Source organism: Quercus suber, unplaced genomic scaffold (assembly GCF_002906115.3).
Source record: "Quercus suber isolate HL8 unplaced genomic scaffold, Cork oak 2.0 scaffold_132, whole genome shotgun sequence".
In the NCBI taxonomy this organism is placed as follows: Eukaryota; Viridiplantae; Streptophyta; class Magnoliopsida; order Fagales; family Fagaceae; genus Quercus; species Quercus suber.
In genome coordinates this window covers 519281-546369 of record NW_027069595.1, presented here as the reverse complement: position 1 = coordinate 546369, position 27089 = coordinate 519281, and the positions used below count along the sequence as shown (strand labels likewise).

Genomic DNA, 27089 nt, shown 5'->3' with positions numbered 1-27089 from the left:
AACTATTGTGATTAATAGGTAATAAAATGTTATATAAAGTGATGAACTATATAAAAAAAATATTTCTCTAATCAAAACATGTCATCTTAACAAGCTGTGAAAAAGGTAATAATAAAACATTACCTTGATTTTATAGATTTTATCAGACAAAGTTTTCAATGGATTTTAAATTATTAAGCATATGGTGATGTCCTCTCATAGATGTGACAGACCACGCCCAAATACACACAATGGTCTCATTCATGGGAGATCAATCAAAATGCCCTCAGAAGCCTGAACTGCTAACAAGTAAAAATGTCATTTTCTTCCTCATGTAGCGTAAAGCACAAAATCAACAGCTTTAAGCCATCTATTTTCTCATCTAAACATATGTAAATCTCTATACAGACTGTGAATAGGGTACTACAGAACATCATACCATGAATCCTTCTGCAACTACAACAACCAATATTCCCAATTCTACCATATACAGACCTATACATGAACTTAATCATAGAAGGGGTTTCCACATGACCCACATATGCTCTTTTCCTCTTTTTCACTTAAGTTCTTGCCACAGCCAACATGTAAGAGACATAACTGTACTTCATAATGGGATTTGCTTTGAAATTATCAGCAACTTAACACAAAACACATTAATGTCTCATATCATAATTGACAGTGGAGAAGGAAAAAGCATATAAACTTCAGAGATATGGGGGCCAACTGTACAGATTGCCTCTCACCTTCTCAGAATTTCATGCATATGAACTAGAACCTGCAGAACCATGTAGAATTGACCTAAATACTACAAAAGCCAGACTCAAATATTATAAGCCTCCTGTCAAGAAGCAGTTGCTACTGCCAGAGCTGTTCATACTACAAGGCATATCTCGAACTAATAACTTCACACTTCGTGTGCCAATATCATCCAAAATCTCAAGACACTCTTGAAGATCTGAGTCACTTACTAACATTACCCATTCCTCTTCATCATCTAAATACTTGAGTTGGAATGTCCCATTTTGCAACTTGAATCTCTTTCCAACTTCTTCATATAGTTGGAAACACCCAGCTGAAGGCTCAAACTTGAACCGGATTGTATCTTCTCTGTAAGTAGCTTTCACAATAATTTTGGATCCACTATCAACACAGCTTGTTTTGACTTTAGAGTACTTCTGCTCCTCAAAGCTCTGAGAGCTTGATGAACTGCCACGTATCATTGAACTAGAACCATTTGATGAGTCTGTCATACCTGAAGAACTAGGCTGGTTATGTTCAACAATCCCATCATCCACATTGATCCCAGTATCTATATCATCACCAGCAGCCAATGAGCTCAGAGACACAAATTGGCAGTCATTTTCTAATTTTAAGCTGTCCATGTTCAGACTGTATTTTTCACCTCTGTTCACAAGATAAGAGCCCAAGGAGACACTTTCAGGAGAAGCCTGAGAAGTTGTCTCAAGGCTAGCCTGCTGGCATGGTACAGCGTTGGATTTCCTTAGTTCTTCTCCACATGTGTTTGTATTAAGCTTACCCATTGAAGGAGCTACTTGGTTTAAACCCATGGAACAGTCATCCTCTTCCAGCTTAATTAGAGAATTCATGCCATCAAATCCAGGTGCTGAAGGTACTGAAACTGCATTTTGGGTGGCTAGCTCAGCATTTTTGACACACAAGTTTTTGTCAGGGAAAAGACTTTTCTGTGAAACAGTTTCTTGGATTATGGAGCCTGCTGCCATAAACTCTCCAGTATTTGGGTCAAACTTCAATCCTCCCTCCACCCCCTGAACAGAATCAAGCACAGTCTGTATTTTCCTTAAGGAACGGTTCACCTTATTTATCTTACGGGATGGCCATCTTGAGATTCCATGTTGTCTGCAAATCCTTTTCAGTGTAGTGGGGCAAACTATTGACATAGAAACAAGGGGAAAGAAGAAGATAAATACCAGATTTTATTCATAGGTTCCTTTTAAATAAATCTTTAAAAATATTGAATATTTAAACAATGCTTTTATGTAAACTCAGCAACAGGATTCTATAGAAGGTTATTACTACAAATTCCTCTTGATCCTTCATATTGTCCCATGCTAAGCCTTTAAGTTAGCATTGTTTACCTACCCTAAATAAGAGTCCTCCAGCTATCATCTGTAATTCTAGATAATACACAATACAGTTTAAACAATTCTTATAACATTAAAGTTAGGACTAAATGAACCTTCCCAATGTAACTAAATAGATGGTGATGGATGTTAGGCAAATGATACTACATGCAAGCCTTGGTTAGAACTTTATGTACAAGCCCATATTTACCCAACTTCTTAATAATTTTACAGGAAAAAACTTAGCAATATAACATTATAAACTAAACAATTAGCAATACCATTAAATTTGTTTCCTGTAATTTAGTCCTCACTTTAAATTGATGATTACCAAAGCAAAATAACCTAGAATAACTGCAACAATTCACTAAGAAATGAGAACACAAGGACAATGAATCTCACCGCCTATGCTTTTTGCAGCGTCCTTAAGACTCCCAGAGAAGTATTGCTGAAGAACACTCAAGCTCACATTCTTCTCTGCTGTACTTCGCTTTTTCTCATGCCTTCTAGATCCGCTTGTTGCCTACAAGATTTATAAGAAACAGTTAAGAACTAAATCCCACAAGCTCTTCAAAATCATACACAAAGTAAATACAAAATTTCTGCAGGAAGCTAGAATACAATTTTTGGAGTCGTTAAAATTTTCATTTCCTACATTTTGCTTTCCTTTCTATGACTAATGAATGCTTGAGGGAAATGCTTCATAAAATATGGCAGGATCCAGGTCATTTACGTCCTATGATTTCTCTAATAGCATAATTAATAACTACCAAGTAATATGAAGGCATATGAGATCATCACACAGGATTAATTTTTCAGAGTGGAAAGTTCATCTCCTAGTAATTTCGCTCACTCAGCATAAAATGCCATAACCTTCAAATATATCAAGTACAGATAGAAGGAAGTCCCTTTATCACTTGAGCATGGCTAAGAAATATAACTATGTATATACAAACACATAAAGGTATGTATAGATAAAACAACAAAGAAGCATCTTTATCAGGGAGAGAAAACAAAGGCTCCATAGCTGAGAATGGTGAAAATCCAAAACAATATTGTGCCATGGTCCTAAGGAAGTGAAAAGGGGTTAGTTCAGAGTGCATTAAGGACACCAATTTTCCCCTTATCTGTGTCATGAGAAACCAGCAAGCTTATTTTCTCATAGTTATTGCATCACATTTCATGAGGCTGCCGGCCTATACTCAATCAAGAATGCTTATGACTTAGCTGAAATGGCTCTTACTCTCACTTCAAGAACAGGATGGAGGGTAAGATCATGGGTTCAAGACCCACAAACACATCTGTGTAACTTACTAAAAATAAATAGATAGGAAACCAATCATCCCAAAAGTTTAATCTGTTAGGAATGTGGCCCAAGAAAGAACAGGATAAAACATAAAATGCAACCAATACCTGCAACTAGAAGAGAAGAAATTTGGAAGCTTGGAAGAAATTGTAAAACTAAGAGTTGAACCTACATCCACTTAGTCAAAGATGGCTTTGATAATACAATGTGTGGGTTTGTGCCTGTCTGTGTATATTCCAACATTTTCTCTCTTTATTTTGGGCAAACTGAATTTCTCCACACTGAAGTATCAGGTGATTTGTGGTGTCTCCCTAAACTTCAAAATCAAGCAATTAACCTCCAAAGTTAAACCCAAAATACACATAGACCCTTGCTGTAGAAAATTGAGGTTAAATTGGGCATTTTTAGCATGTGATAACTTCAAAATCAAGCAATTAACCTCCGAAGTTAAACCCAAAATACACATAGCCCCTTGCTGTTGAAAATTGAGGTTAAATTGGGCATTTTTAGCATGTGATTGTCAAAGTTATATGGCAGTTTTGTTTAATACAATATATTTTTTTAATTTGATATAGAGTAACATGAGGCTCAAATGTTAAAGAAATATCAATTTTCACGCCAATTTTAAAGGGTATGGGGCTATTTGCATTTATTGTAAAAAATTTGGTGTTGATTGCTCAATTTAAAAGTCTATCACAAATGATAATTTGGGGTCAAAGATTATGCTCCATGTTTGGTTTTCCAGAATGAACTAATGAGTGCTAGAATGAAAACACATTATCCAGTTTTACCACATCCTAACATGTGCTAAATGAACCTCTGCCCTCGCTATCGCATTCTAGAGTAAGCAATGCACTTTATTTTCATCATGTTCCACAGAAACCAATAATATGCATCAGGTAAAAGAAAATCAGGCATTCATATTCTCACCTGGTTTTTTCACGTTCTAAGTTCATTTCCCTAAAATATTTATTGACATTCCCAAATGAACCTCTTAAGTGAAAAGCTAAGGTCAGACCAAGAACCAGCACAAGGTCATATAATACAAAAGAAGCCCAAGCTGGGCTCTTCAGAAGTTTAACAAACCAAAACTGAGCCTAGTGAGCTGCGCAAAGCTAATATCAGCTCAGTATGTTTAAATTCTAATGCAACATTGCTACAGCTGTATTAACTAAAAAGTATATCCTAGGGAGAGTAGTATATGTTTACTTTTCAATCAGACCATCTATTGGTCTGATGCATATCATTAGAGGGTATCAACAAAGGGATAAAGAAGAAGTTTGTTATCTATCAAATTCTACGGAACCCAATAAAAAATAAATTGCTCCCCAGTATAAAAGCGACAAGTATGAAGTATCCTACTACTTTCATCAATAGTTAACCTAGTAATACAAGGATAAACCCACATCCCACTGGTACAATTGCAAATATTAGGAACCATAGAGTTCCTTGGAACAATTAATGCTAGAACGTTATGCATGTAACTAGCCTTTAACCAAGGCATGCTCTTTTCAGTTTCAGAAGGGTTAGAACACGCATCCCCACAAACCAACCCCCCCACCACCCCCNCCCCACCCCCAAAAAAAAAAAAAAGAAGAAGAAAAAAGAAAGGAGGATGTGACTAAGAACATTACTTGCTTATGAAGACTATCTGGTTCAATTATATCATTTCTTGTGTTAGACACTTCCAATGGCATCTTCTCGGTTGAATTCACATCATTATCTGATAATGTCAACTGAGAGTTTTCCCCAGGCATAGCCATCAGTGGAAAGTTTTGGTTTTCTGCATCTGAAACTGTCCTCAAACTCTTACATATTCTCTGCATGGTACCTGATAAGTTGTTCAACAAGAGTTGCTGTTCTGCACTCCCCTTCATATTGACAGGGAGAAATAACTCTAATATATAATCATCTTCACCAGTGTAGGTGCTCCTTAACCTGATTGAGACTGCAGCATTCAAACCAAATTTGCGCGCATGATGGACAAGTGGATACTCACTTATGTCATAATTCTTCACATCTGCGTAGAAGAAGGGATGATTTGATTGAAGTGCTTTCCCAGCTATACCTTGCCCCTCCTCAAGATGATGTTCCAGGCATGCATATACAAAACCTTCCATTGTTCTATCATTCACATAACAAGCTGTTTCCTCAATGCACAGTATACATTTCTCATTAGAATTTGTGTTGCCCTCTCTAACCCGTACTCTTGGCATTTCATCACCAGATCCCTCAGTGTAATAACAAGGTATCCATGTAAGAGCCAGTGGCAATCTATGTGCATGACACACAGCTCGTAAAACATCAATTATCTCTGCTAAGGCAGCTCTTTGGTTCTTTGACAGGCACTGCAAATAACATAATTACTTATTAGAAGCACCAAAATTGTACTGTACTTAATAGATACTAAAACAGGTATATGCAGGGAAGAGGGCAGGGAAGACAAATGATTTGTACCTGGGGACGAAGTCGAGGAGGTTCAGTAGTCCTTAATTTCACAGCCTGCAGAGTGCCGCAATCAGAGCAGATCTAATAATAATTTTGAAACCCTTTCTAATTTAATACTATCTCATGCAAAGAATACAAGTAATTTATTTTGTAGAATATTTTCTGGAAATGTGCCCACAAGAAATGATACAGGAGCTGCTTCATAGCATTGAAGCAGAACTTTCCACTGATGATCTAATGGTGTAATTTATGAGGTTTTGAACATGGCCAAATGATTTAACACAGGATAACAAACAAAAAGATTAAAAGAAAATTATAGCAGTAAAGAAAAGGAAAAGGGATGCTAACCTGGAGCGCATTGCAAACAGTTTCCAACTCTGCATTAAAATTGGACTTCTCTTTGGTAGTGACAAGTTCCAACACAGCACAGCATGACATCTCAGGAGAATCAAAAACTGGCACAGCAATTGATCCACGGACCTCATGCTGAGCTGCATGATCCGCCCGCAGATACTCAACCTTATTGTAATAACTAACATTTGAAGTCCATTCTGGAACTTTGGAGATAAACACACGACCAGGAAGCCCAAGGAATGAACCTGATCTCCTTTCAGTAGGAAAAACAAACGATCTTGAAATTTCACGATACCCTGCAAGCATTTCATCGAGCAAATAGGGTTGCTCCCAAGTGCTTAAGATGTGCTGATCACCAAGCCTCATGGGAACCCAAACTTGTGCCAAAATACCCCACCAGATGAAGCTTTGAACAAAGACAATGCCTTAAGCATCTTCTCATCAACTGACATACTAAGTGGCCTAGGTATCATACAATTTCCCATATCAAAGACACTATTTTGAGGAAAAGAACAATTATTTTGTGCAGTTGCCAAGCCATTTGCATCGTTCGAATCCGTTGAGAACCCATATTGCGAGTCCATTTGGTCAAACATCAATTTATCTCCACAATTGAAAGAATTCCCCACAGGATTGAAAGTTCCACCAACTTCATTAACAGGAAATGCAACACCATTCTGTTCTGAGAAATTCAAAGCATCCGAAGACACACCATAAGGGGTTGATGGAAATGACGACAACCCGTAAGAGGTGAGAATCTGATCTGTTGCACTGGGGCTATTGTACCATCCAGCATCCGTATCAAAATTCATGAGATCCGAGAGGCTATCCTCCAAATTCAGGCTCCTTGTTACTTCAAATGATACCGAATTCTCCAACTGAGGTCTTGGAGATTGCCAAAACCCGGTCCCCTTTTCTTTAGGTGAAAGGGGGTAATCCATCTTCAGATCAAAAACCAAAACACTAGAGATCTATAAATTGACAGTGGCTCAAAAAAATTCTTCTTTCTATGTTATCTTCTGTGTCCTCCATACCAAGGCCCTTAAAGCTTCTCATGAACCTGTCTTTCACCGTCTACCACCGCCTATACTCAAAATCATCCAATCAACTCAAAATTTCACAACAAAAACAAGCCTTTCCCAGATTCAAACAGTACAAAACCTGCACTGTCCACAATGCAAAATCAAACTTCTCACTACTTCCAAACATCAAAACAAAAGCCAAATAACCAAAAAAAATTATATAATAACAACCAATCACCTACTACCATATATTAATTTGTCTAACATAATCATTCAATTAACTTTTCCGTAAAAGCAATAGGACACTAACCTCAAAAAGATTAACTCAAAAATTGAACGCTGACCACCGAACCCGCCGCAATTCACTGTAACAAAAGGCCACAGTTCACAATAAGCAACAACACGCAAAACCCACTTCAGATTTATCCTATTCTACACACAAAAGTACTTGTTCATATCCATATATGAATATAAGCTAACTGGGCATGCAAAAAATTACAAAACAAACCGAAAGCTATTGAGATTAAGCTGGAATTCAGCGGAAACGAATGAAACAGGAAATTAGAGACCAAAGTCAGTCAGATACCCAAAATACCAAATACAAAAACAAACATAGTAATTAGCAAAGAACCGACCTTAAGTTTGTCAAAGTCTCAAACTTTATGAGTTCTTGTCCAAGAAACCTCGAAATTCGGCGAGCTCACTGGGTCCGAATCCCAAAAGTCCAAGAATTTTCTAGAGAGAGAGAGAGAGAGAGAGACTGAAAGAGTGAAACAAGAGAATAGATTCTAAAAATGGAAACCCTAAGGGAAGGGAATTCGGTGTAACGGCTTGTTGGAGTCTGAGTCTGAGTCCGAGTCCGAGTCCGAGTCCGGAGTCAGTGAATTGTACTTGAGGTGGCAGAGACAGACAGAGACTTTCTAAGAATAGAAAGTTTGTTTGTTTTTGTAATTGTATTTTTGTGTTTTAGGGGGAGCTGATTAGTATGGGGATTACTAGGAAGTCTTAAAACTTCGCAAAGAAAGAGAGTTTTTGAAAGGAAAACAAATGAATTGTGTGTGTGTGTATGTATATGAACATATGATTGTCATTTTGGACAAAAGTATTGTTTGGATCTAAGAATTATCATATGGTGGGAACTAGTTGTGATTCCATTATTGCCCTCCATTTGATTTGAAGAAAAACAAGGATGGGATTTCTTATATTCTAATTAACCCAATAGGAACTTGCAAAAGAAAATGAAAACTCAATGATAAACTATACATGGGCAAGGACCCGGCTTCTGTCAGTGGAATTTTCATTGGACACGTCCGGATTTGGACACGTGTCCAAGAGTGAACACGTGTCCATCATCCAACGTGTCCAGTGGAAACTTCCACTGGACACAAGCTGCTCCCCATGGACAAAAGTAAACCTCTCTCTCTCTCTCTCTCTCTCTCTCTCTCTCTCTCTCTCTCTCTCATGTGAGAAAAGGATAGATAAATGAAAGTACAAAAAGTTAAATCCATGCCTTAATTATTTGGAGTTTTCTTATTGTACACAAGTAACAAGTTGAATCTAATCTTTCACTTTCTAATAGAGTACACAAATTATTTATTTCTGATTGCTTCGTTTGATAAGAAACAAGAATTTTTCTTTTTTGGCTATTTATATACATAGTTTTGAACATAATATTTTATTTGTGATGTAATGAAATTTTATTTTTTTTTTTTTTTTTTTTTCGAATAAACAATGAAAATCCATTTATTATAATAAAAAGAATCTACTGAAAAAGTCACAATCCATTTTCTAAATCTATTGAAAAGTCACCATCCATTTTCTAAAGTATAGTAAAAATTTTATTAAAGTTTATAAGCAACGGTTGTAGTACACTAATAGAATCTTTTTTTTTTTTGGGTACACTAATAGATTCTAATAGAGTGTTTATACATATTTTTAGATATAGATTCATAAATTTACATGTAAAGATATTTTACATAAAATTAAAGTGTAATTAAAATGACAATTTGCAAAAACAATTTGGAGTGTGTTTAATTAATATCTAAAGACAATTGGCATCATTTTAGCATATAACACTTGACACAAAATTGAAGTGCAATTAAAATCTAATTTGATTAATCTTAATTGAGCTCATTTTTAATGTATTACTAGTTTTTAACTCATGTAATGTGCATGAAAGTTTGAGAGAAAAACATTTGAGTAAATTAAATCACCCTTTTTGAGGTTTATATAAATAAAATTTTTTAAGTCCACACCTTCTCTAATTTTGAATTTACTTAAGGAATATTCCAATTTTAAAAAATATTTTTACCTAAACTGTAGAAGAAATCACACTCCTATCTCTTGAGATTTGTGAGGGTATATATAAATTAATATGAATTTTTTTTTTAAGAAGAATATTTCATTAGTGAAAACTTAATTGTTGCATTTATACAAATCTCAATGAAAAATGTAATTTCATGAAATGATTGGAAGGAATGTAATTTTATAAAACCTCTTGGTGTAATTTGCACAAAAAATTTATATGTGATACATGTTTTATTAATATATATATATATATATTAATAAATAAAAATTCAAAATATAGAATTTTCTCAGAAAATGACTTTCCTTATTTTAATTATAATTTTCTCACAATCTCTCATTAATATTTATTTAATTTAATGAAATTTATTTAGTATTGGAAAACTTTAGGTGAGTTTGGATTATTTGTAACTCTAAAAACTTATGGGTTTTCAAAACTTTACATGTCAATATTAAAAGAAGTAAACAAAAGGTTAAAAGTTTCCATTCTATACAGAGTATAGATTATATGGGTTCCAACTCAATCCTATCAAATGATGATCATAAAATTTTTTGAGCTATTAAATTAGAAGATTTTTTTTTTAATCTTTTTGAAACTGGTAATTTAAGTACATCAAAAGTATAATATGCCTGGACATATCACACTGTAAATAAGATCAATATATGATGGATATATATAAAAAATTTCAAATAATGTATTAGGAGTGTACCATTAATTATATTTATGATACTATTTTGACATTAACTTTGTGTTTAGATGGAAGGTGATTTGGAAAGAGAAAAAGAATGAAAGATGATTTGAATGTATTAAATTTTTAATATAGTCCAACAACTAAACATATAGGTTTGGTAAGAAATATAAGTTAAAGGATGAAAACTTAAAAAGAGAGACCATGGATCCTGTAAAACATGTGATTAAAGAAAAAGAGATTTGATCAAGTCTTTATACGGACCCACCATGCGGCGAATTGAAGTAGGGATAGGTGCTACATAGGCTAGGATTTCCAATTTTGTTTTTGTCCATTGTTTTACAAGGTTGATAATGCACAATGGGTTAAGAAATATATATATATATATATATCTATATTCTAGTTCCTTCTCCTTTACCCGTTAGTGCACAAATACAAATACCATTTTCCTTTTTCTTTCTCTTTTGCCCATCAAAGAATAAGCAGAGATATTATTCCTTTCACTCCTCTATTTCCATCTTTTTGAAACAAATATATATATATATATATATATATTATGTAAATTTAAATTCATTCTCATAATTAAAATTTTGATCTACTTGAATTTTTTTTTTTTTAATATAAGATAAAAATTTTACTCTAATATAATCTAAGTGTAAATGTGTATGACGTTCCCTCCTCAAGACTTAAACCCCAACCCTTGCCACCTTACACCTCACAAACACTTATACTTGTGGAGTGACCATTACGCTAAAAATCATGGTGATTACTGGAATTAATTAATACTTGACCAAAGTCTTTTTATTTTTTATTATTTTTTTTAGAGAAGATGAATTTGGAGTGTAGTGAATTATTCAATTATGTATGTAACAAAACACGTCGAGGTTATGGATTTTTTTAAGGATTAATATGGAGAACCCCCACCCCCCAAAAGAAGAAAGAAGAAGAAGTAATACTAATATATACAGATGCAATAAACGACGAAGTATTTAATCAAACATATAGCTGCCACTAAAGAAGGACAAAAAAAAAAAACAGCTGTGCAACATTCTGAAGTATCATACTTCTTGTTGTTTTGCTTTGTTTTTTTCAATTTTTTAATAGCATAACATTTAATTTGCCAGAAAAATATGAACTGCCACACCTGAAGTTGTTGCACTTAAACATTGAAGAAATCAATTTCAATAGCATGCAATTCCAGGATTCTCTCAAGTCTCAACACTAAGTTTATAGATTTAACAAATGCTGATTCATGTATATATAATATATATAGTAATCTTAGATGTCTGTTAAAGAAAGCAAGGCATGCATTCTCAATTTACTAATTATTTATTTATATAGTTTAGTTTTGATTAATAAAATGGAACCATATCTTAGCGTGTGTCGTGTATATATATGGTAAAAATATGGCTTTTTGGCTAAGCCTTCATGTAGTTCTTTGTAATTGAAAATTAACTTGCACGGTTGCACTCCATTTTAATAGCTTTTATCTAGTTGGCACTTATGCTCCACAGATGTGCTAAAGAGTTTCCCCTAATAAATTTTAGCTTAATAATTATGTTATCTCTGTACTGAAGCATCTGTTGGTAATATACAAGAGAGGGAAAAATAGATAGAGTGTAGAAGTGTAAATCACTACGGATACAACTTAAATATAATATATATATATATATAGGACAAAATTTATGTACAATACCTTATGTGTTGTTCTTTAGGTTCACATTTTAAAATTTTACCATGTGGCTACTTAACTAAAAAATACATTTTTATTAATGATAAAAAAGTCACATGGTAAAATTTTAAGAGAAAACCTAAGGAACAACACCTAAGTACTGTACTTAAGTCTTGCTCATATATATATATATATATATATTTATTTATTCAAAATCTAATATATGGGACTTACATCCCCTTTTGTAAGAGATGGGCAGGTCCTTGGGTCCTTTTCTCAATCATTATTCAGCCCAAAAAAACCATCATCTGAATTTTTTTTTTTTTTTTTTTTTATACAGGTGGGGGTTGGGGGGGGTGGGGGGTGGTTTGTGAGGATGCATGTTCTAACCCTTCTGAAACTGAAAAGAGCATGCCTTGGTTAAAGGCTAGTTACATGCATAACGTTCTAGCATTAATTGTTCCAAGGAACTCTATGGTTCCTAATATTTGCAATTGTACCAGAGGGATGTGGGTTTATCCTTGTATTACTAGGTTAACTATTGATGAAAGTAGTAGGATACTTCATACTTGTCACTTTTATACGGGGGAGCAATTTATTTTTTATTGGGTTCTGTAGAATTTGATAGGTAACAAACTTCTTCTTTATCCCTTTGTTGATACCCTCTAATGATATGCATCAGACCAACAGATGGTCTGATTGAAAAGTAAACATATACTACTCTCCCTAGGATATACTTTTTAGTTAATATAGCTGTAGCAATGTTGCATTAGGATTTAAACATACTGAGCTGATATTAGCTTTGCACAGCTCACTAGGCTCAGCTTTGGTTTGCTAAACTTCTGAAGATCCCAGCTTGGGCTTCCTTTGTATTATATGACCTTGTGCTGGTTCTTGGTCTGACCTTAGCTTTTCACTTAAGAGGTTCATTTGGGAATGTCAATAAATATTTTAGGGAAATGAATTAGAACGTGAAAAAACCAGGTGAGTATATGAATGCCTGATTTTCTTTTACCTGATGCATATTATTGGGTTCTGTGGAACATGATGAAAATAAAGTACATTGCTTACTCTAGAATGCGATAGCGAGGGCAGAGGTTCATTTAGCACATGTTAGGATGTGGTAAAAGTGGATAATGTGTTTTCGTTCTAGCACTCATTAGTTCATTCTGGAAAACCAAACATGGAGCATAATCTTTGACCCCAAATTATCATTTGTGATAGACTTTAAAATTGAGCAATCAACACCAAATTTTTTACAATAAATGCAAATAGCCCCATCCCCTTTAAAATTGGGGTGAAATTGATGTTTCTTTAACATTTGAGCATCATGTTACTCTATATCAAATTAAAAAAATATATTGTATTAAACAAAACTGCCATATAACTTTGACAATCACATGCTAAAAATGCCCAATTTAACCTCAATTTTCAACAGCAAGGGGCTATGTGTATTTTGGGTTTAACTTTGGAGGTTAATTGCTTGATTTTGAAGTTTAGGGAGACACCACAAATCACCTGATACTTCAGTGTGGAGAAATTCAGTTTGCCCAAAATAAAGAGAGAAAATGTTGGAATATACACAGACAGGCACAAACCCACACATGGTATTATCAAAGCCATCTTTGACTAAGTGGATGTAGGTTCAACTCTTAGTTTTACAATTTCTTCCAAGCTTCCAAATTTCTTCTCTTCTAGTTGCAGGTATTGGTTGCATTTTATATTTTAGCCTGTTCTTTCTTGGGCCACATTCCTAACAGATTAAACTTTTGGGATGATTGGTTTCCTATCTATTTATTTTTAGTAAGTTACACAGATGTGTCTGTGGGTCTTGAACCCATGATCTTACTCTCCATCCTGTTCTTGAAGTGAGAGTAAGAGCCATTTCAGCTAAGTCATAAGCATTCTTGATTGAGTATAGGCCGGCAGCCTCATGAAATGTGATGCAATAACTATGAGAAAATAAGCTTGCTGGTTTCTCATGACACAGATAAGGGGAAAATTGGTGTCCATAATGTCCTTAATGCACTCTGAATTAACCCCTTTTCACTTCCTTAGGACCATGGCACAATATTGTTTTGGATTTTCACCATTCTCAGCTATGGAGCCTTTGTTTTCTCTCCATGATAAAGATGCTTCTTTGTTGTTTTATCTATACATACCTTTATGTGTTTGTATATACATAGTTATATTTCTTAGCCATGCTCAAGTGATAAAGGGACTTCCTTCTATCTGTACTTGATATTTATGAAGGTTTGTGGTGTTATGGCATTTTATGCTGAGTGAGCGAACTTTCTAGGAGATGTACTTTCCACTCTGAAAAATTAATCCTGTGTGATGATCTCATATGCCTTCATATTTCTTGGTAGTTATTAATTATGCTATTAGAGAAATCATAGGACGTAAATGACCTGGATCCTGCCATATTTTATGAAGCATTTCCCTCAAGCATTCATTAGTCATAGAAAGGAAAGCAAAATGTAGGAAATGAAAATTTTGACGACTCCAAAAATTGTATTCTAGCTTCCTGCAGAAATTTTGTATTTACTTTGTGTATGATTTTGAAGAGCTTGTGGGATTTAGTTCTTAACTGTTTCTTATAAATCTTGTAGGCAACAAGCGGATCTAGAAGGCATGAGAAAAAGCGAAGTACGGCAGAGAAGAATGTGAGCTTGAGTGTGCTTCAGCAATACTTCTCTGGGAGTCTTAAGGACGCTGCAAAAAGCATAGGCGGTGAGATTCATTGTCCATGTGTTCTCATTTCTTAGTGAATTGTTGCAGTTATTCTAGGTTATTTTGCTTTCGTAATCATCAATTTAAAGTGAGGACTAAATTACAGGAAACAAATTTAATGGTATTGCTAATTGTTTAGTTTATAATGTTATATTGCTAAGTTTTTTTCCTGTAAAATTATTAAGAAGTTGGGTAAATATGGGCTTGTACATAAAGTTCTGACCAAGGCTTGCATGTAGTATTATTTGCCTAACATCCATGATCATCTATTTAGTTACATTGGGAAGGTTCATTTAGTCCTAACTTTAATGTTATAAGAATTGTTTAAACTGTATTGTGTATTATCTAGAATTACAGATGATAGCTGGAGGACTCTTATTTAGGGTAGGTAAACAATGCTAACTTAAAGGCTTAGCATGGGACAATATGAAGGATCAAGAGGAATTTGTAGTAATAACCTTCTATAGAATCCTATTGCTGAGTTTACATAAAAGCATTGTTTAAATATTAAATATTTTTAAAGATTTATTTAAAAGGAACCTATGAATAAAATCCGGTATTTATCTTCTTCTTTCCCGTTGTTTCTGTGTCAATAGTTTGCCCCACTACACTGAAAAGGATTTGCAGACAACATGGAATCTCAAGATGGCCATCCCGTAAGATAAATAAGGTTAACCGTTCCTTAAGGAAAATACAGACCGTGCTTGATTCAGTTCAGGGGGTGGAGGGAGGATTGAAGTTTGACCCAAATACTAGAGAGTTTATGGCAGCAGGCTCCATAATCCAAGAAACTGTTTCACAGAAAAGTCTTTTCCCTGACAAAAACTTGTGTGTCAAAAATGCTGAGCTAGCCACCCAAAATGCAGTTTCAGTACCTTCAGCACCTGGATTTGATGGCATGAGTTCTCTAATTAAGCTGGAAGAGGATGACTGTTCCATGGGTTTAAACCAAGTAGCTCCTTCAATGGGTAAGCTCAATACAAACACATGTGGAGAAGAACTAAGGAAATCCAATGCTGTACCATGCCAGCAGGCTAGCCTTGAGACAACTTCTCAGGCTTCTCCTGAAAGTGTCTCCCTGGGCTCTTATCTTGTGAACAGAGGTGAAAAATACAGTCTGAACATGGACAGCTTAAAATTAGAAAATGACTGCCACTTTGTGTCTCTGAGTTTATTGGCTGCCGGCGATGATATAGATACTGTGATCGATGTGGATGATGGGATTGTTGAACATAACCAGCCTAGTTCTTCAGGTATGACAGACTCATCAAATGGTTCTAGTTCAATGATGCGTGGCAGTTCATCAAGCTCTCAGAGCTTTGAGGAGCAGAAGTACTCTAAAGTCAAAACAAGCTGTGTTGATAGTGGATCCAAAATTATTGTGAAAGCTACTTACAGAGAAGATACAATCCGGTTCAAGTTTGAGCCTTCAGCTGGGTGTTTCCAACTGTATGAAGAAGTTGGAAAGAGATTCAAGTTGCAAAATGGGACATTCCAACTCAAGTATTTAGATGATGAAGAGGAATGGGTAATGTTAGTAAGTGACTCAGATCTTCAAGAGTGTCTTGAGATTTTGGATGATATAGGCACTCGAAGTGTGAAGTTATTAGTTCGAGATATGCCTTGTAGTATGAACAGCTCTGGCAGTAGCAACTGCTTCTTGACAGGAGGCTTATAATATTTGAGTCTGGCTTTTGTAGTATTTAGGTCAATTCTACATGGACCTGCAGGTTCTAGTTCATATGCATGAATTTCTGCGAAGGTGAGAGGCAATCTGTACAGTTGGCCCCAATATCTCTGAAGTTTATATGCTTTTTCCTTCTCCACTGTCAATTATGATATGAGACATTAATGTGTTTTGTGTTAAGTTGCTGATAATTTCAAAGCAAATCCCATTCTGAAGTACAGTTATGTCTCTTACATGTTGGCTGTGGCAAAAACTTAAGTGAAAAAGAGGAAAAGAGCATATGTGGATCATGTGGAAACCCCTTCTATGATTAAGTTCATGTATTGGTCTGTATATGGTAGAATTGGGAATATTGGTTGTTGTAGTTGCAGAAGGATTCATAGTATGATGTTCTGTAGTTCCCTAATCACAGTCTGTATAGAGATTTACATATGTTTACATGAGAAAATAGATGGCTTAAAGCTGTTGATTTTGTGCTTTACACTACATGAGGAAGAAAATGACATTTTTACTTGTTAGCAGTTCAGGCTTCTGAGGGCATTTTGATTGATCTCCTATGAATGAGACCATTGTGTGTATTTGGGCGTGGTCTGTCACATCTATGAGAGGACATCACCATATGCTTAATAATTTAAAATCCATTGAAAACTTTGTCTGATAAAATCTATAAAATCAAGGTAATGTTTTATTATTACCTTTTTCACAGCGTGTTAAGATGATATGTTTTGATTAGAGAAATATTGTTTTTACATAGTTCATCACTTTATATAACATTTAATTACCTATTAATCACAATAGTTCACGTCAGTAATTGAAAACATAATGAAAAATGTTATGTCATTGTATGAGCAAAACAAACAGCCAAAAGGAAGCAAGGAGGACTTGGGGAAAAAGATGAAGAGAAGATGGATTCAAAGGCCCAAAGGAAAGGCCCTTTTGCAAAATTATGGGCTGTAAACGTAAGCATCTGAAGACCTTTTTTCTTTTTTCACAACCCAGTTAGCAAAGCTTGGAAGTTGGAAGAGAGTTTCAGATATCTATGTAATGGATTTGATAGCCCAACACATTAGTTGATGAGGAACTTAGTCTCGAGCACTTGGTCCCTTTAGAGAACAAAAATGTTGGTGGAATTATTCTGAAACCACAATCTTTTCACGGCTATCCTATGTGAGGGGTTGTAGCTGACGGTCTATAACTTTTATAAGAACTTACTGTTTTTTCTCTACTGTTAAGTTAACCACACAAGACAACTGTGAAAAAAGGTTATAATCCTACTATCCTAGAATTATCGACAGTGAGGGCAACTAAGGAGTGAGCCATCATGGTTCATGGACGCTGTGACATTGAATTTTGCTATATTGAAAACTAGTGGTGTCCCTTCTCAAAAAAATAAAAAACTAGTGGTGTCGGTACCACAAAAATGGTCTATTAGTCCTGTCCATGCACCTCAAATAGCTGTGCTTGTGTCAAATCAAAATTCACACTTACCTTAAAATAAGGGACTGCTTTGCGTATTAAATTAAGGGTACAATTGCACAAAATTACATTTATTTTGATGGAAAATAATTTTTATGTTTAGCATAATAGAAAATGTAAGTTGACAAAATATGTTTTATGTATCAACAAAAAAACAAGCCTAAGAAAGAGAAAAACTTTTTTTTTTGGGGGAGGGACTACCACAAATATATTTCACACCACAATAAAAATTCCTTCAATGGTAACTTCTTTATTCTCTCTGTTAGCCCATTCCCTCTTCACATATTAACCATTGAATATTGATCACCATTGATTAATCATTGACCAATTATTGTATTTTTTCCAAAAAATATTTTTTACTCACACAAGTCATCTTTCCCACCTAATTTTCACGTATATTATGAGTTTGAGATATTTTTTTCCCATTTCAGCTTGCAAAATGATCCAAAAATATTATATTCTGTTTTCTTATTTGGGGTTTACTTCATGTATTAAAGTTGCAAAATATATTAATTGTTTTCCATGCGAACTAAACTAGAAAAAAAAAAAATTTTATTTTCAAGATTGCAAATAAACATTAGAAAACGAGTAATTTTTCACAAAATTTTCTCTTGTGAGAGCATGTCGAATAATTTATCCATAAATGTATTGAGCATGAGTTTGAATAAAGAGTCTCAGTTTCTAACTGTCAATTGCTACCTCATGAGTTTTGCATTCCTTTTTAACCGTGCTTAAGCTTACGTCCTTATAATTAAGTACTCAATTCACATTAGTTTAAAATTTCACCATTTTAATTCCACAAAAAGATAAGCAGTTAATTTTTTAAATTCCCAGTCTTTTTTGAGTTGGATTTAAATTCCATATGAACAAATATAAAATTAAACATTTCAGTTGCAAATGAGTGAATGACAAAATATAAAGTCTGCTTTATAAGAAAATTTAATTTCCAAGGTATTAAATCCCATGATTAACCAAAAATCTTGTAACTCAATTGGTTGGCATTTTTCTTGTGTTTTCAACAGAAACATCTAAAGTTGAAATTCCCCCTCCCTGAATAACAATATATCAAAAAAAAAAAAAAAAAAATCCCATGATTGAATTATTCAAACTAAAGCCTTTTTTTTTAAAAAAAAAACTAGGCTAGCCATGATTTTTTTTTAATTTTGAAGTTAGAATATTCACCGTAGGGTTGCTAAAACATTTAGCTTTTACCACCTTAAAAAAGAACTAGGATCTTTTTGGTCAGAGATGAAATTGTTGTTGTAGCAATGGAAGTAGCCACTTAATTTTTAAGAAACATTGTTAAGGTACATTTTTTTACACCTAATATTATTGAAATAACACATATATTTTCAAACATCACCCACAAGTTATTGGGCTTCCCTAAATATTTTTTGACTATTATCATGCTAGCCCACAATCATTCTTCTTTCCATCACAAAATTGGGCTACAAATATAAAATACCAGATGACCCAATATTTTTGTAAAGCCTAATCCCAAATTATTTATTTTATTGAGCAAGCTAAAATCTCATTCCTTTTCTAAAGCCCAAGAACTTTTACACCTAGCAGTATTTGAAAAGCCCATGATTCAAATACATGGCAAAAAAATTTTATCAATAGAAGTCAAATCCATAATTCAAATACATGACAAAAAAATTTTATTAGTAGAATTTAAATCCATAATCAAAACCCATGATTTAATTTCATGGCAAATTATTTATCAAAAAGCCCAGTTTTTACTGGCAATATCAAAAAAGCCCAGTCTTCATTAGCAACATCAAAAAGCCTAATCCTCACTGGCAACATAAAAAAAGCCCAGTCCTCATTGGCAACATCAAAAAGCCCAGTCCTCACTGGTAACATCAAAAAGCCCAGTTCCCAATTCCCATTAGCAACATCAAAATAGCCTAGTTCTCACTAGCAACATCAAACAACCAAGTTCTTACTAGCAACATCAAAAAGTCCAATTCTCACTGGCAATATAAAAAGCCCAATTTATGTTAGCAATTAGCACTATTTTATCAAAAGCACAAGATTAACACTTGGAAAAAAATACTATGTCATAATTATTTTCCTTAAAAAATCCAATGATGAACAATGTTTCAATATTACTATAATCTATGACAATCATCTTATATGAGCACATGGAAAGTTATTTATCTTAAAACTATGATATTTATCTTATACGATATTATAAACCTATGGAATTTATATAGAACCCATGGTCACTATTTATATCACAACATTCATAATATTTATTTTCAAAGCTCAAGGTAACTATTCATCCTTCAAGCTCACCATTTATATTATAACGTGATTATCGGAAACCATAAACATTACTTATGATATGTGATGCGAACCTCAATTGACACGCTTTGAGACCCAACAAAAATATTGGAATACTTGCCCAAGAAAGCTAAAATTCAGATTCTTGATAGAACCTTGACCCAACGTTTATAATCGAAACGCGAACCAAAGGTATAAATAACAGACCTTGACCCAATAATTATAATTGAATCACAAACCAAAGGTATAAAGTTTGAATGCCACAAGGAAAAATCCCTGATAAGTTCATAGTTCTTGAAGAACCAAAAGAAAAGCAAAGCCTCACATTTTCTGATTTTTTATTCAATAAAATATCTGAAAAACGTTTACAGACTTAGAGGCCTATTTAAGGGCTCCATAAAACTTGACAGACAAGAGAAAATATATTCTAAAATAACTCCTAATTGATACCTAACCATATCAAGAATCAAATTTGACCTAAAAAGCATTAAATGCACTTAAAAACAAGGAAATAAATCACCTAAACCTAAAATAACGTTTTTTTTTTACATAAAAATACCAAAAATAATAAATTACAATAATTAAATAGTAAATTGTATCATACATCAATATGGAATTCATCATTTCAAAAATAGTAAATGTTATTTACAAAAGCTTTTTGAAGTAATTAAGCTTATGATGTGATTTTAAATATTACAACTCATTGCCCAAAGTCCCATTACAAATATTCATCAAAACTCCAAAATATTTACTAATAATAAGAGTCCATGAGGGATGAAAACCCATGGCAATATGTGTCATTTTTGTAGGTCCAAATATGCTATAAAAGAAGGACAAGCCCAAGTAAAAAAGGGCATGAACACAGCCCAACCCAAAGGGTCCAGCCCACGTGAGCAAGCCCGATCCAAAAACTCTAACAAAGGCCAAGGACTAGACAAACAACCTCCATCTTGTTCATCCTTGATCAAGGTCTAGCTGGAGGCCTCTACAAGAGAACCAAGTCTTTGAGAATGAACTAAGGGCTGTCTCATCAACTTTTTGTCACCCTTTACCTAACATGAACAGTGCCCAAAGGTTGTAATAGCAGCTGAAGTCTAATGGGTGATGGAACTTTATCATTTTCCTCAAGAATATATCTCCAGTAGAAAGAGAGTTGAAACCAAGTTATCCAAATCTCAACAAATCAATGTTATAAATGTAAAAAATGTTCAAGAAATGGTTCATGTGCCAAGCCCATGAATCCTAAAGGGGAAAATTTAGGAACATGTGGTTTGGAAGGCATAAAGGAATCTCCAGCAGAACCCTCTAAAATGGACTTAAATTTTGACACCTGGCTTGGGGTGTTGAATTCTATTTCCTAGGGTCTAAATCTCAATTGCATTACTAGGATTCCTTTTTGATACCTGCCTTAATCCTATTGGTTAAACTTATCTTCAGAAATCTTGACATTTAATGCAAGATTACTCCAAATACTCACCATGTGTCATATTACACAAAGTAGCAAAGCAGCTCCAAAAGCAAATCTCCCATTTATGGCCAAATCATAGGATAATTAAGTCTACTATTCTGCCTCCTAATCAGTCCCACGTTTTGGACTTTTGTTAATTAATACCTCCCTAAACACCACTATAAAAGGGCAAGCACACTAGCGCACAAAACACACACCAACCCCTTTGAAATTTCTGTTATTCTTGTCACTTTGCTTGTGGTTTAACTCTCCCCAAGCTCATAAATCATTTCCCTTAGCCCATACTCATTTAGCCTCAAACATTCCCTTTTCCTTTTCTGCATATTCTAAGCCCATAAATGCTTCCTAATCGGTCATAAACAATCCTTTACCCATTAAAGACTTAGCTTCAGCATTAACTCCATCATACCACCACAAGCTTGCATACCCACTCATATCACACACACACACACGCACACACACACACACACACACACACACACACACACACACACACATATATTCCAAGAATCTTAGTTCAACAGTTGTTGCATAGAGCTGAAATCTCTCTCCCTTCACACCATGCCAATTAACCCCTTTCTTCTCACCATGGAACCTTTAATTTTTACTTTTTTTTTTTTTTTTACTATTGAACGATATAATGTATTTGTAACAATGGAATTCTTCCCTCATATTGATGTAATGATGGCTGAAAGTACAATAGATCCCCTTGACCAAGACACACAAGGACTTCCAGAAGTGAACACTTTCTTAAATTTATTTAATAATTGATTGCTGGACTTCAAGTGTAATTTCACCCTACCGCTGAAGAATTTATTTTTCTTGTATTATCAAAATAGGACCACTAATATACTAATTAACTATTGTGAAATATTTTTATTGGGCTTTTGTTGCTGTTTTGTTAAAGCGCAGCCTTTGTTTCTTGCTTGGATAGGCTTATCACCACATCGAAAGCTTTCGGGCATCATCTCAAGAGCCCATCGTTGAGTTTCGGCTTGGCTTCCCCATATTTTATTCAAAGGAATAAATTTCCCCTTCAACAAACATCATATTAGAGAATATTATAATAGAGGGCTACACAAGCAAGGTGATGGTTGCACTGGCAATCTGGCAGTTAAGGAAAATAATAGAATACTCCAAGAGTATGATAATTATGTATCATTTTTCTCACATAAAAAATTAGTCCCACTATGAATTTTATTAGTAAGATCTACTATATATGTATGTGAGAGGAGAAAATACACATTTAAGATGACTAAAATATTTGTGATCTAGCTAGTTCAAGGGGCTCAACGCATCATGATGAACTTTTAGCATGATTTAATAATCCATGTTAGAAGGGATGCCAACCAATTGTAGCTCACTTCTCAGCCCAAATACTTGTAATGTGGATGACACAAAGATATAGTTATGGGATACTCCTAGCCCAATAGTTATACGGCCAATTTGCTTGGGTTCAAATATTCAAGGGATTTATACAAATATTTCTAATATAAAACATAGATTTCAGCATTGAAAAAAAGGTTTTTATTTTTATTTTTTTTATTTAAAGAGTTTCAATTTATGGCATTCGTTTATGATGATAACTCTTTATTATCAAATTAAGACACCAATTGGTTTTTGGTGTAGACGAGAATTGAACTCTAGATTTCTTATTCAACCATCAGAGATTTTACTAGTTAAGCTAACTGGATCCAATTGAGGGAAAAAAAAAAGGTTCTAAAACACCAATGAACTTATAAAAAAAAAAAAAAAACACACACACACACACACACACACCCCAATGAACTCTAGTTTAAAGGCACTTTCTCCTTTCATGAGAATGGATGGAAGGTAAGATCACAATTCAATTAACTCATGACACTTTGGTGGTTATGGGATGAAGCTAGCCATGTGCAAGGTTGAATATTAGTTAATTTTATGTCATTTGTGCCAGTACATGGACTAGCATTATCAATGCTACTTCGTGTTTTCCACAATTCATCATTTGAAATATGAGTGAAGGGAAATTTTTATGAGCCAATTAGTATGGTTGTTGATGTAAGTTGGAAATAAATTTAGAAGTACAATAATTTCGATAAGCACCATCCACTTTTTGATATTTGATAGTAGGCATTTGACGACAACAACAACAATATATGATTTTTAGGACAAAATTGGGAAATGCCCCGTTTGAGCAAAAAAAGCAGCATTATGCCATCTTTTCCAAACTAAATAGGGAAATGCCCCTCTTTTGTAACTCAATTTTCTCAAAATTGAGTTATAAAAAAAAAAAAAAAAAAATTCTAGAGCCCTATAGCGGCGTTTTTAAGGACTTATAGTGATATTTTCAGGACCTATAGTGACGTTTTGTAACTCGACTTCCATAAAATCGAGTTATAGGCAATTTTTTTAATTTTTTTTTACCTATAACTTGATTTCATATAAATCAATTTAAAAAACGCCACTATAGGTCCTAAAAAGGTCACTATAGGCTCCTAAAAAATGCCACTATAGGGCCTAAATCGATTTTGAGAAACTCGATTTTCAAAAGAGGGGTATTTCCCTATTTAGTTTGGAAAAGAGGACATAATGCTGCTTTTTTTGCTCAAACGGGGCATTTCCCAATTTTGTCCATGATTTTCATAAGTACGTACATTACATATATATAACAATCGCTCACTTTGTCCATTCCTTTGTTCTTATCGCTTCATCATAGTCCCCCAACCCCCCTCCTTCCTAAAGAACAGGGTTCTAATTAACTATTGGCTTGAGAATTGGAAAAGAGGGAAGAACTAACTTCTAGAGAATATGCCTTGTTGGTGAAAGTGGCATTAAAAAACTGGAATTTGGAGGTCAAGGCTTCTCCAAAAGTGGAATAATTAAGTTACTTAGGAGGAAGTGGTTTCTTCATAATGGGAAAAAGGGTTCGAAGGGGCTTCTTTAAAACTAAAATTATTGGAAGAAGTGGATTCTTAAAATCTAAAGTAGGTGGAGAAATGCTTATTGAGATTTGAAATTCATAGTAATAATTGTTTCTAGAAAACTGAACTTGGTGGTGGTAAGGGCTTCTTGAAAAATGGAACTGGTGGAGGATGTGGCTTCTTGAAAATTGGAATTGGTGGTGGTAATGGCTTCTTGATAATTGGTCTTGGTGGTGGTAATGGTTTCTTGAAAACTGGAACCGGCGGAGGAAGTGGCTTCTTGAAAACTGGAACTGGTGATGGTAATGGCTTCTCAAAAACAGGAACAGGTGATGGTTGTGGTTTCTTGTAATCTAGAACTGGTGGAGGAAGTGGCTTCTCAAAAACTGGAACTGGTGGTGGTGATGGCTTCTTAAAAGCTAGAGCTGGTGGAGGAAGTGGCTTCTCAAACATTGGAGCAGGGGGTGGTAATGGCTTCTCAAAAATTGGAGTCAGGGGTGGTAATGGCTTATCAAAAATAGGAATTGGAGGTGGTAATGGCTTATCGTAAATTGCAACAGGTGGTGGCAATGGCTTCTCATAAATTGGAATTGGTGGAGGAATTGGCTTCTCAAAAACTGGAACTGGTGGTGGTAACAGCTTCTCGAAAATTGGAGTTGGGGGTGGTAATGGCTAATTGAAAACTAGAATTGGAGGTGGTAATGGCTTTTCATAAATTGGAACAGATGGTGGCAATGGCTTCTCATAAATTTGAACTAGTGGAGGAATTGGCTTCTCAAAAATTGGAATTGGTGGTGGTAAAGACTTCTCATAAATTGGAATAGGTGGTGGCAATGGCTTCTCAAAAATTGGAAATGGTGGCGGTAATGGCTTCTTGTAAATTGGAACTGGTGGAGGAATTGGCTTCTCAAAAATTGGAACAGGTGGTGATAATAGCTTCTCAAAAATTGGTGCAGGTGGAGGTAATGGCTTTTGAAAAATTGGAACTGGTGGAGGGGGTGGCTTCTTCAAAAAGGGAACAGGTGGTGGTGATCGCTTCTTGAATATTGGAACTGGTGGAGGGGGTGACTTCTTCACAACTAGAACGGGTGGTGGTGATTGCTTCTTGGAAATTGGAACTAGTGGAGGGGGTGACTTCTTTAAAACTAGAATTTGTGGTGGTAATGGTTTCTCGAAAACTGGAACTGGTGGTGGTAATGGCTTCTCAAAAATTGGAGTTAATGGAGGAAGGGCCTCCTTGAAAATTGGAACCAGTGGTGGAAGTGGCTTCTTAAAAATGGGAATGAGAGGTTTCTTAAAAATTGGAATATTGAATTTCCCTTCGTCATGAACTGCATCCTCTCCAAACACTCCATTATGAGACTTTATATCAGTTGTTACAATAAGCCTTGTAGAAACAAATGCACAAGATCAAGATGAATCCTTCAAAATGATACGATGGAACAATGAGATTAGAATTCAAATGCTAGGATTTCTTTTTTGTTCTTTGATATTTGATGGAAATTTAGACCCCCCTAAAACACAACCAGATTGAGTAGCCTAGTTAATTAGCCAAGTTGTTACTTAGTCAAATTAAGCAATTCTAAGTTAAAACAATCAAACAATCATATCAAGAATATATAGCAGCGGAATAATAAATAACACAGGATATGATCACCCAAGAAAACCAAACTGGTAAAAAACCTGGGGAGGATTTTACCCACATATCCTCAAGGCAAACCTGAATTCACTATGAAAGAATCGAAGTTCATACAAAAGGACTTACAAGCTCCCCGCTCGACTTCCTAATGCTACTGTTGTGAAATTTTAAAGTACTCGCAAGTGTACGAACCGTACCGAAGTATAGTTTGACAAGAACGAGGTCGAACCCACAGGGACTTGAATGAATGTAGGAAAATTAATTAAATCTTAACCAAATTAATCCTAATCTAGTTTAATAAAAATTGGTTGTTTTGAAATTAAATAAACTAAGCAAATAGTTAAACTAAGCAAGAGATATAAAACAATAAAAAGATGTAAACAATCAAGGGAAAGGAATTAAGGTTTTGGAATCCGCCTTGCAAGTCATATCAGCATATATTTATGATCATTAATTTTTCCCAACTCATTACATGATAATCTAGAAATCAATCTTGCTACCATGGAAAATATCATCATTAACACTTATGTTAAAAAATCTAAAGTATGTTCTTCTTCGCTTCTTAAGTATAAAATTAAATCATCAATTGTATTCGTAGCCAAACAAATCACAAGATATATCCAATTCTAAAAATCAAATCATAAATTGTATCCATTGACAGACAAATCACAAGCGATATCCAATTTTATAATCAAGAATTAAGAAACCAAGCATTCAATTAATTAAGACAAATCCTAAATCATGAGAAAAACATAATTGAACTCATATCTAGAATCCCATCTTAGTCAATTCATATGAAGCAAGAACAATTTAAATCATTAAAGAACAACTATTGTGGGAAAAATTAAATCACATAAATATTGCTAGTAATCCTTAATAAGGTTTCATCCTCAACCCTAATTATAAATTTAGCTACTCATGGTAATTGAAATAAACAAAAGAATAAAATATTAAACATTAAACTAGACAAATAAAATAGAGAAAGAAATAGTCACAATGCTATCATGGAGAAAAG

At 34.4% G+C, this 27089-nt stretch overlaps 3 protein-coding genes across 3 annotated transcripts in view; 1 reads left to right on the top strand and 2 right to left on the bottom strand.

Moving 5' to 3' along the window:
- Nucleotides 1–279: 279 nt before the first annotated feature.
- On the bottom strand, nt 280–8293 carry LOC111985729 (protein NLP9). The gene is given in 8 exon segments (XM_065776379.1): nt 280–1891; nt 2487–2607; nt 5025–5738; nt 5848–5892; nt 6187–6587; nt 6590–7353; nt 7525–7579; nt 7850–8293. Coding segments are annotated over 6 exon segments (2907 nt in total). The 5' UTR covers nt 7134–7353; nt 7525–7579; nt 7850–8293; the 3' UTR covers nt 280–809.
- Nucleotides 8294–14472: 6179 nt separating this feature from the next.
- LOC112034123 (protein NLP8) lies at nt 14473–16825 on the top strand. The gene is made up of 2 exons (XM_065776378.1): nt 14473–14612; nt 15209–16825. Exon 2 carries the CDS (start codon nt 15376–15378, stop codon nt 16288–16290), a length of 915 nt encoding a protein of 304 aa, XP_065632450.1. The 5' UTR covers nt 14473–14612; nt 15209–15375; the 3' UTR covers nt 16291–16825.
- Nucleotides 16826–24549: 7724 nt separating this feature from the next.
- The window catches only part of LOC112001664 (proline-rich protein 4), an 8620-nt gene continuing 6080 nt past the window's right edge, over nt 24550–27089 (bottom strand). Inside the window, exons 3-4 of the mRNA XM_065776283.1 lie at nt 25120–25797; nt 24550–25074 (exon numbers count right to left, since the gene is read on the bottom strand). Of these exons, the coding sequence (XP_065632355.1) occupies nt 24550–25074; nt 25120–25797 (1203 nt within the window). The remainder of the gene's footprint in view (nt 25075–25119; nt 25798–27089) is intronic.

Excerpts from the sequence above, each read along its gene's own strand:
- LOC112034123 (XM_065776378.1), top strand. The coding sequence starts at position 15,376 with ATGGCAGCAGGCTCCATAATCCAAGAAACTGTTTCACAGAAAAGTCTT.